General features: G+C 45.1%; 1 protein-coding gene across 3 annotated transcripts; it reads left to right on the top strand.

Annotated features, from left to right (window-relative positions):
- Positions 1 to 6,996: 6,996 nt before the first annotated feature.
- Positions 6,997 to 9,229, top strand: LOC142761105 (uncharacterized). Of its 3 annotated transcripts, XR_012883506.1 has the most exons (4): positions 6,997 to 7,266; positions 7,962 to 8,174; positions 8,576 to 8,708; positions 8,959 to 9,229. XR_012883506.1 is itself a non-coding variant. In XM_075864291.1 (2 exons), exons 1-2 carry the CDS (start codon positions 7,020 to 7,022, stop codon positions 8,615 to 8,617), a joined length of 1,197 nt encoding a protein of 398 aa, XP_075720406.1. In that variant the 5' UTR covers positions 6,997 to 7,019; the 3' UTR covers positions 8,618 to 8,782. The 3 variants fall into 3 exon arrangements, 1 of the variants encoding a protein (XP_075720406.1); XR_012883505.1 differs by having other exon boundaries at positions 6,997 to 8,174; XM_075864291.1 differs by lacking the exon at positions 8,959 to 9,229 and having other exon boundaries at positions 6,997 to 8,174; positions 8,576 to 8,782.
- The last annotated feature ends 2,240 nt before the right edge of the window (positions 9,230 to 11,469 follow it).

Genomic DNA, 11,469 nt, shown 5'->3' with positions numbered 1-11,469 from the left:
GTCATTTTTGATCAAATTTCTTACTTTCACAGGGAACAACATACCCCATTTTGTTGCCCAATTTGTCCTTAGTGCGGCAATACCCCATTTGTGGTGATAAACTGCCGTTTGGGCCCATGGGAGGGCTCAGACGGAAAGGAGCGCTATGTGTTTGTTGGAGTCCAGATTTTGCTGGATTGGTTTTCGGGTGCCATGTTGCATTTGCAGAGCCCCAGAGGTATCAAAGCAATGGAAACCCACCAGAAGTGACCCCATTTTGGAAACTACACCCCTCAAGGAATTCATTTATGGTTTTTGTTATCATTTTGACCGCACAGGTTTTTCACAGCACCTATTTGAATTGGGCTGTGAAATGAAAAAAATTATATTTTTTCCAATAAGATGTCATTTTTGATCAAAATTTCTTATTTTCACAAGGAACAACATACCCCATTTTGTTGCCCAATTTGTCCTTAGTGCGGCAATACCCCATTTGTGGTGATAAACTGCCCTTTGGGCCCATGGGAGGGCTCAGAAGGAAAGGACCACCATTTGGCCTACTGGAGCTTTTCTGGTGCTAAGTCATGTGTGCAGAAGCCCCTGAGGTACCAGTACAGTTGAAACCCCCGAGAAGTGACCCCATTTTAAAAACTACACCCCTTAAGACATTCATCTAGAGGTGTAGTGAGCATTTTGACCCCACAGGTACTGTGTAAAAGATAATGCGCAGCAGATGGTGCAGTGTGAGATTTGCAATTTTATATATGTATATGCCATTTCAGTGTCCAATATAGTGTGCCCAGCATGCGCCACCGGAGATATACACCCCTTAAATTGTAATGTGGGTTCTCCTGGGTACGACAATACCCTACATGTGGCTGTTATCAGCTGCCTGGGCATACGGCAGGGCTCAGAAGGGAAAGATGAGGGGGGTAAGCTGTGCGGAGTGCATCAGGGTAAATTGAAAATCAAGGGATGTATGATACATTTTAAAACAATCTTTTATACAGAGCCCTGGTTTTTCGGGACACGTGTCACATTGGTATATTGTGTTCTTCCTTATCCCCCTCTTATAGCAGACTCTGCACCTCTTTTGACTCTTTCCCTTTCCACCGGTTTGGGGACCTTCTCCTGGAAAGTGTTGCCCTGGTACGATGCGCCCCCCCTTCCTGGTCCCTAAAGATTAGATCTTGAAATTCCAGGAAAGTTCCCCTCTGGCCTGCACATCGACGTAGCACATACGCATTGTACAAAGCCATCTGTATGATGTGCCCGGCCAGCTTCTTATACTACACCGCATGGCGCTGTAGGGCTTCAGGACTTGATTTGACAAGTCCATCCCTCCCATGTACCTATTGTAGTCCAGGATGCAGTCTGGTTTGGGGGTGGCCTTTCCTTCATATATCCTAAACCTGTAGGTATACCCTGATGCACTCTCGTACAGCTTATACATCTTCACGCCATACCTTGCCCTCTTACCTGGCAGGTACTGGCGGAATTGAACCCTCCCTTTAAAATGTACCAGGGACTCATCAATAGAAAAACACTTCTCGGGGGTGTATGCTTGGGAAAACCGGGCACTGGAACGGTCTAATAGGGGTCTCCGTTTATACAAACGGTCAAAACTAGGGTCATCTCGGAGTGGGCACGGCTCATTATCAGTATAATGTAAGAAGCGAAGTATTGCCTCATTTATTTATTTTTTTAGGTTCCAGTTCATTTCTGAAGTTGCTTTGAGGGGCCCATATATTAGAAACCCCTATCAAACACCCCATTTTAGAAACTAGACCCCTCAAAGTATTCACAACAGCATTTAGAAAGTTTATGAACCCTTTAGGTGTTTCACAGAAATTTAGAGCAAAGTAGAGGTGAAATTTACTCTTTTTATACCATTTTTTTTATAACACAAAAGGATTTATCAGAGAAACGCAACTCAATACTTATTGCCCAGATTCTGCAGTTTAGAGAAATATCCCACATGTTGCCCTCGGGCGGTAATGGACTGAAGCACCGGCCTCCGAAGCAAAGGAGCACCTAGCGGATTTTGAGCCCTCTTTTTTATTAGGCACCATGTCCGGTTTGAAGAGGTCTTGTGGTGCCAAAACATTGGAAACCCCCCAAAAGTGACCCCAATTTGGAAACTAGACCCCTTGAGGAATCCATTGTAGTTTTCATGGGGTGCATGCGGCTTTTTGATCAGTTTTTATTCCATTTTTAGGTGGCGTGGTGACTAATAAACAGCAATTCTACTATTGTTTTTGTATACTTTTTTTTTTACAGCGTTCATCGTGCGCTATAAATGATATATTAACTTTATTCTGCGGGGCGATACGATCACGGCAATACCAGATGTTTATAGTTTTTTTTATGTCTTATGGCGTTTGCACAATAAAATACGTTTTGTAAACAATCATTCACTTTTTGTGTTGCCTTATTCTAAGAGCCATAACGTTTTTATTTTTCAATCAATAAAGCCGTGCGAGGACTTATTTTTTGCGTAACGAACTGTATTTTCCATCAGTACCATTTTTAGGTACATGCGACTTTTTGATCTCTTTTTATTCCATTTTTTGGGAGGTGAAGTGACCAAACAATTGTGATTGTGGTACGGTTTATTAATATTTTTTTTTACGGCGTTCACCGTGCGGGATAAATAACAAAATAATTTTGTAGTTCAGGCCGTTACGGACGCGGCGATACCAATTATGTATAGTTTATTTGTTTGTTTATATATTTTTATTAATAATAAAGGCCTGATAAGGGAAAAAGTGGGACTTTTACTTTTATTACTTTTAAAACTTTTATTTTCTTATTTTTACACATCTTTTTTTAACTTTTTTTTTACTTTATTACTTTGTCCCACTAGGGGACATGAGGGCAGGAGGCCCTGATCGCTATTCTAATACACTGCACTACATGCGTAGTGCAGTGTATTAGAACTGTCAGCTACTCACTGACAGCAAGCATAGTGGGTCCTGACGTTGTCAGGACCCACTAGGCTTCCGTCTATGGCATAGCCGGACGCCATTGTTTGGTGTCCGGTTGCCATAGTCACCATCGCCGGCCGCTATCGCGTAGCAGGCCGGCGATGGCAGCTTAACCCCTAAAAAGCCGCGATCTCTATAGAACGCGGCTTTTAAGGGGTTAATCAGCGGGGACACAGCGATCGGTCCCCGCTGTAGGAGCTGTGACAGCTGCTGAACAAGACAGCAGCGTCACAGCTCCTGTATGTGTCGGGAGGACGGCCGAAACGGCCGTTACTCCCGAGACGTACTATTACGGCATGGAGCGCGAACGATACAGCTGCCATGACGTAATAGTACGTCAAGGAGCGGGAAGGGGTTAAGCGAAAATAGAGCTTACAACTCTCCCGAAAGAAGAGAAAAGTCTTCCGGTCCCCTGAGAACCGGTCAGGCAACTTGAGGTGGGGTTCAAGAGGTGAGGTGAGGGGCACTACCATGGTAGCATCAGGCTGGTTGACCCTCTGAGCCAGGGCCTGGACCTGTAGGGAGAGACCCTGCATTTGCTGAGCCAGGGTCTCAAGGGGGTCCATAGTAGTGTAAGGGACCAGGGAAGACTAGGTAAATGGGCATGTGATTATGTACTGATGGGGGTAAGGAAACAGACAAGTGAGCCCTAATCTACCCGCCGCTCAGTCCCTGCCTACTTGCAACGAACCGCCCTAAGCGAAGGGGTACAACTGGGCGACGGTCCCTACGCTCAATAAGTGCACAACAGACAAACAGACAAGGGTACACAGAAGCAAGGGAAAAGGGCAGTTGCCCACGGCAACACCGTGAGCAACAAGAGTGGTGAACGAGACGAGTCAAACCAGGAGTGTACGAGGTACCAAACGCAGAGCAGGAGAGTAGTGAACAAGCCGAGTCAAACCAGGAGAGTACGAGGTACCAAACGCAGAGCAGGAGAGTAGTCAGTAAGCCAGGGTCAATATGAAGCAGGGTCAAATAGTTCAAGAAGCTGCAGCAGGGCCAGGAAACCAAACGAAAAGAATCACAAGCAAGGAGGAACAGGAAAGGCAGGTATAAATAGACAGAGGGCGGGAGCTAGCTCCGTCTGGCCAGGCTGTGATAGGCTCTCCCACTCCTAAGCCTGCCATCCTGAGTGGTGGAAGATGGAGTCAGTCTCACAGACTGATTACCTATGGGCGTAGATACAGAAGCTGTGCCTGGCATATCCTTAACAGCAGTACTGTAAGAGGATGCCACCAAAAGTCAATTTGACTACAGGGGGCAGTGTGTGGCCCTCTACAGGGGCATTGTGGCACTATCGACATGGGCACAGTGGTGTTTTGAAATTCAGCAGTTATTTTAATGGACGTAAAAAATGGATGACAAATGGTGGTTAAAAAACGTGTACCCCCTTTGTTTCTGATGTCTTTTTATATATAAACATACCATCTGGTTTACATTTTAATCAAACTATTTTTTTTTTGGGCATGGTCAGTGGCATACCAATCGTAGAGGCAGACCATGGAACTGCTATGGGGCCTGTTGTTAGAGGGAATCCTGCACTGTAAAATCTTTCTTGCTTCCCGACATACAGTCGTAGCGCTTTCCTGTAGCCACCACTAGGGGGATCTCACTGCATTGACATTTTTATAGATCCCATGGAGTTCAATAGTAGCTGTGTTAATCTGTCCTCAGTGAGCTCCCACTAGTGGTAGATGCAGGCAGTCAGAGTTTTATCATTTTATTCTATCACTTTGTGAAGTGATTTGAAGCTCTATGTGTGAAATTGAAACTTCAACCCCTATAAAGATATTTAATACAATTAATCCCAACATTAACTTTGATAAAAGTAGTACTTTTGTCAGAGCGTTCAGTGTATGTGTGAGTTTGTGTGTGTGTGTGGGGGGGGGGGAGGCTAGCCCATGCTGAGTTTGCTCTGGGACCCTATGCTTTCTGTGTACACCCTTGTGCTTGCCATGGGTTTCAATTCAGAGATTCAAACCACACCAAAGTCATGCATTGCCCCTCAAGGTCCTACTAGGCATAACATTGTAACAGTTTTTCCAGCAGTATCACTTCCATTTATTTCTGCTATTCTTCCCAATCCTTCCTTCTGGACCACTGGTTGGTCCTTTTATTTTCTCCAGGTCAACCTAATTTTGATGCTCTTCCAGTATCTCACAGGCATCTCTGTCTGTATCTTGAGGATAAGTGTCACGTTGGGTTCGTGGACCCACTGGGCTGTACCGCCTTAGTGATAATGCAGCTGGCCAACAGGACGCAGGTCAAAGTCTATTGTTTGTATAGGTACCTGTGGCAGCTCGGACATTAGCAAGGCAGGCTTTGGTAGGAACTTGGCAGCAGATGGACGTTAGGCGTAGAGAAGCAGGACGTCAGGCGTAGAGAAGCAGGACAGGCGTGGAATACAGCACAGCACGGCACTAGATCAGGATACAAGTATAGGGTACAGGAACACGTGGAGCAGGAAACACTAGGGGGCCATATGCAAGACAGACCAGGAATACACAATAAAGCTCAAGCATAGAACTATGGGGCTGAACTCCTCTTATAGTCCATAAAATCTTTGGGCAGCGTGGGCCGCCAGAAATGACGCACAATAAAATCCCGGGTTTTACGGATCCCCGCGTGACCTGCCAGTCTAGAGGCGTGTCCCCAGCGGAGGACTCTCCTTCGGTCAGCCATGCGCACAAAAGTCCTCCCAGTAGGGATGTCCCCAACTTGCAGTCGATTGACTAAGACAATACAGGACGGGTCGATAATGTTCTGGGGCATCTCCATGGTGTCTTCTGTCTCAAAAGACCTGGACAAGGCATCGGCCCTCACATTCTTTTCAGCCGGGCAATAATGGAGCTCAAACTGGAACCTGGCAAAGAACAGTGACCACCTAGCCTGACGAGGATTCAGCCGTTGGGCTGTCTGGAGGTAGGTGAGGTTCTTGTGGTCCGTAAAAATCAGGATGGGGTAAGCTGCACCCTCTAGTAGATGTCTCCACTCCTCCAGGACCAATTTGATGGCCAGTAACTCCCGATCCCCAATAGATTAGTTGCGCTCTGCGGAAGAGAAAAGCTAAGAGAAATATCCACATACCCTAGACTTGCCCTTGGAACCTCCTTGGAACAGGAGTGCACCAGCACCGACAGAGGAGGCATCCGCCTCCAACGAGAACTGTGCAGGGAAACGTCTGGATGATTGAGGATAGAGGCTGATGTGAAGGCACTCTTCAGGGTATTGAATGCGGACTCTGCCTCAGGAGTCCAGACCTTGGCGCTCATGCCCTTCTTGGTGAGGTTAGAGATAGGAGATCGTAGAGGCAGACCATGCAACTGCTATGGGGCCTGTTGTTAGAGGGAATCCTGCACTGTACAATCTTTCTTGCTTCCCGACATACAGTCGTAGTGCTTTCCTGTAGCCACCACTAGGGGGAGCTCACTGCATTGAAATTTTTATAGATCCCATGGAGTTCAATAGTAGCTGTGTTAATCTGTCCTCAGTGAGCTCCCACTAGTGGTAGATGCAGGCAGTCAGAGTTTTATCATTTTATTCTATCACTTTGTGAAGTGATTTGAAGCTCTATGTGTGAAATTGAAACTTCAACCCCTATAAAGATATTTAATACAATTAATCCCAACATTAACTTTGATAAAAGTAGTACTTTTGTCAGAGCGTTCAGTGTATGTGTGAGTTTGTGTGTGTGTGTGTGGGGGGGGGGGGGGAGGCTAGCCCATGCTGAGTTTGCTCTGGGACCCTATGCTTTCTGTGTACACCCTTGTGCTTGCCATGGGTTTCAATTCAGAGATTCAAACCACACCAAAGTCATGCATTGCCCCTCAAGGTCCTACTAGGCATAACATTGTAATAGTTTTTCCAGAAGTATCACTTCCATTTATTTCTGCTATTCTTCCCAATCCTTCCTTCTGGACCACTGGTTGGTCCTTTTATTTTCTCCAGGTCAACCTAATTTTGATGCTCTTCCAGTATCTCACAGGCATCAACGATGTGGTATTCAAGGCGGCGGATAAGGGGGGAAATGTGGTGGTCTGGCCATGTGTCATGTATGAGGCAGAGGTGAATCGACAGTTGAGGAATAAACAATGTTACAAGAAATTAACTTTTAACCCCTTGCTGTCCTTTAGATCAGAGTTACAGGGCAGACTTCTGCAGGCAGTAGAAGATAACACCATCTCCAAAGAACTACATACGGCACTTTCAATGGATGAGCCAACCGTACCAACCCTATATCTACTACCCAAGATCCACAAAAATGAAAAGATCCCACCAGGAAGGCCCATTATTTCAGGTAGGGGCAGCCTCACGGAGGGGATTTGTAAATTCATTGATTTCCATCTCAAAAACCTTGTAATTAATTTACCATCATACATTCGTGATACGGCCGACTTGCTGCAGAAGATCAGCGGTGTCAGCATTGACAATGATATGCTCCTTGTGACCATTGATGTGGAATCCCTATACACATGCATTAAGCATGAAGACGGGATAAGGGCAGTCAAATATTTTCTATCTATGTCAGAATTGGACAAATCACTCTGCTCATTCATCATTCAGATGCTTGAGTTTGTCCTAACACACAACTTTTTTGTATTCAATGGTTGTTTCTACCTACAGCTCCAGGGAACAGCCATGGGGGCAGCATGTGCACCATCGTATGCAAACCTGTTCCTGGGGCTGTGGGAAAGAGATCTCTTTTCAGATGACGGGAATGACTCAATGGCACGGGTCCTTCTTTGGACCCGTTACATTGATGACATTCTGGTCATCTGGAAGGGCACACATGTGGATCTTGACTCATTTATGATTGGGTTGAATACAAACGATGTAAATTTAAAATTTACGTATAAAGCACATCCCAGTTGTCTGGATTTCTTGGATGTCAAAATTTTCACGGATGAACAGGGTTTCCTGCATAGCGATGTTTTTCGCAAGGAAACTTCTGTGAATGCATTACTACATTCTTCTTCATCTCATCCCCCGCAGACCATCCAAGCGGTTCCCATCGGGCAATTTTTGCGAATAAGGAGAATATGCTCCTCTGATCCATTATTTGAAAGACAGGCAGATGATCTCAAAGATCGATTTTTGGAACGGGGTTACAGCAAGAGATCCATTAAAAAAGCCTACCAAAGGGCAAAGCGCACACCGAGAGATGACCTGCTGTTTCCTAAGCAAAAGACAGATAAACTCCATCAGGTGAGATTCATCACTGGATATCACTCACGATGGCAACGGATGAGAGAAATCCTAAAGAGGTACTGGCCGATCTTACTATCTGATCCCACTTTGGATAGGTTCATTACGAAATATCCTAGTGTTACAGCTAGACGATCCAAAAATCTAAAAGATCATCTAGTCAAAAGTCATTATGATCAAACAAAATCAAAATACCCATTTGGGACCAAGGGTCCAAAATGGGGTTGTAAGCCTTGTGGACAATGTGTCGCGTGCCCCAATGTAGAAAAAACAAGCACCTTCACTAATGCCTCAGGTAGTAAGACCTTCAACATAACTCACTCCATCACATGTACCACCAAAGCTGTTGTGTACTATGCAGTTTGTCCTTGTCCAAAAATTTATGTCGGTCTCACTTCCAGGGAGCTAAAGGTCCGTGTACGAGAACATATGGCCGACATTAAGCGGGCATCAGGGGCAGAGAATTTGGAGAACTTGAAACCTGTGGCTCGGCATTTTAAATTGCATCACTCCTGCGACCCCTCAAAATTAAAGGTGAGGGGAATTGACCATATAATTTGTGGCACGAGAGGTGGGGCCATTAAACAAAAGCTTGCACAATGCGAGACTCGCTGGATTTGGACTCTTGGGACAATGTTTCCACATGGACTTAATGAATCTCTGAGCTTCGCTCCGTTTTTGTAGCCATTGACTCCTGTCATGGGTCTTGGTTTTTACCCTTTCCTCATTTTCTGTGTCACTTTTTAGCACTAACTACCCTCTTTCTGCCCATTTGTATATACAGAGCCATGGTATCATTCACAGTGATCATCAGAGGAGGCTATCGATTGGACCACAGTGAAAGTTCCGAATAGAGGACAACGAGGAAATAAGAACGAGAATTTATTTGATATGTTTTCCTGCATTCATATATGCACTTTATTGTTATGTGATTTTAATATTAATTTTTATACATATTGCGTTTTACTGTTACGTCACATATATACTATACGCATAGTCCTTAGTATGGTCTCCTGTTGTGACTGGCGACCTATTTCCTTTAAATATAGCATACTTATGGTGTATTGCACGATATGTTCACATGCTTATTGTGTATTGTACGATATGCTCATATGCATAAAAATTCAATCTCCTTCACACATTATTTTGTCATGTACACTTAGTATAGTTTGCATCACAGTTAACAACTACCAGCTTGTTGACCTTGTATTCACATTTCATGCCATCACATTATCGGTCCTTTTTATTTTACATTTTTCGGTACCGTCGTACACTTTTTATGTTTCACCAACTGGTCCATTTATTTTGTAATATCCAGGCACAAACTTCACCAACTGGTCCATTTATTCTGTAATATCCAGGCACAAACTTTCTCCTATTTCATTTCACTCATTTCCTTTACTTGTCATTCATTCACTTCACCACAAGGTGTCTCACTCCACTCCTATTCACATTCTCACTTATTATCCTTCACCTTTTGTGATTGATTTTTTTATGTTTGCACCGGCACATTTAGATATTTTATGGTATTATCTGTAACATCTACTCTGGCTGTACTATTTCAGCTTAAACATCTATCCTGTCTAATCCTCTTCTGGCATACATGTGATCTGTGGCAGTGCGCTGATGGTATGGCTATTCTGTATAATTACAGATTTCCCCCGGGGGGGGGAGTGGCCCTGGCCTCTTCCGTCCGCTGTCTATGATTGGAGCAGGATGTGGGGGGCGTGGTCAGACCTCGCCGCCTCACATCCTCTCTGATGACGTGGTACAGGAAGTGGGGCAGCGCCATCTTGGTACCCCGCATCAGACGCCGACTCTCCACATCCGGTCCATGATACCTCTCCTTACAGCATCTAATTACACACATGTACATGGCTCTATACTATATATAGGTGGGCACAAGCAGTTGTGACCCTAACCCCGGACGAAGGCAATCGCCGAAACGCGCGTCGGGTCAGGACGTTTCATCCCTGTTTCCATCATGTCCACTGGTATGTAGTGTTATCTTTTCTGTCCTGTGTAGCAAGCATAGCTTCATTATGTTCATCATTTATGGTCATCTTCTGATTTCAAGCACTTTCTGGCACTACTTGGTGCACATTACATTGGTAACTAGTTGTAATTATTATTGATGGTATATACGTATTTTGTAATTACCACAGCTATCGGCATCTGCTTTTTACCTCTCTGCGATTTGTGCTGTTGTCATCTGATGTACCTTGATCATATCCGTGCTGTTTTCCATTAGACACGGCTCTGTATATGACTACATGCATTTACTCCTATTTTGCTATTACACAATACGTGGACACAATATCCATACCTGGCATGTTTGACTGATCAGACGTCCTTTTTTACTGTGTGACTCATCCCCTAGTTCCATTTTTATCTGTCTCATGTTTTTATTCCAATAAAGAATCATTTGTATTTTTCTCTACATTTGTGCTGTAGTCGATCATATTTTCTTGGGTTGGTTTTCCAACAGGACGCAGGTCAAAGTCTATAGTTTGTATAGGTACCTGTGGCAGCTCGGACATTAGCAAGGCAGGCTTTGGTAGGAACTTGGCAGCAGGTGGACGTTAGGCGTACAGAAACAGGACGTCAGGCGTAGAGAAGCAGGACAGGCGTGGAATACAGCACAGCACGGCACTAGATCAGGATACAAGTATAGGGTACAGGAACACGTGGAGCAGGAAACACTAGGGGGCCATATGCAAGACAGATCAGGAATACACAACAAAGCTCAGCATAGAACTAGGGGGCTGGACTCCTCTTATAGTCCATAAAATCTTTGGGCAGCGTGGGCCACCAGAAATGACGCGCAATAAAATCCCGGGTCTTACGGATCCCCGCGTGACCTGCCAGTCTAGAGGCGTGTCCCCAGCGGAGGACTCTCCTTCGGTCAGCCATGCGCACAAAAGTCCTCCCAGGAGGGATGTCCCCAACTTGCAGTGGATTGACTAAGACAATACAGGACGGGTCGATAATGTTCTGGGGCATCTCCATGGTGTCTTCTGTCTCAAAAGACCTGGACAAGGCATCGGCCCTCACATTCTTTTCAGCCGGGCAATAATGGAGCTCAAACTGGAACCTGGCAAAGAACAGTGACCACCTAGCCTGACGAGGATTCAGCCGTTTGGCTGTCTGGAGGTAGGTGAGGTTCTTGTGGTCCGTAAAAATCAGGATGGGGTTAGCTGCGCCCTCTAGTAGATGTCTCCACTCCTCCAGGACCAATTTGATGGCCAGTAACTCCCGATCCCCAATAGATTAGTTGCGCTCTGCGGAAGAGAAA

The sequence above is a fragment of the Rhinoderma darwinii genome, chromosome 4 (genome assembly GCF_050947455.1).
Source record: "Rhinoderma darwinii isolate aRhiDar2 chromosome 4, aRhiDar2.hap1, whole genome shotgun sequence".
Classification (NCBI taxonomy): Eukaryota; Metazoa; Chordata; class Amphibia; order Anura; family Rhinodermatidae; genus Rhinoderma; species Rhinoderma darwinii.
This window is presented reverse-complemented; position numbering and strand designations above follow the sequence as displayed.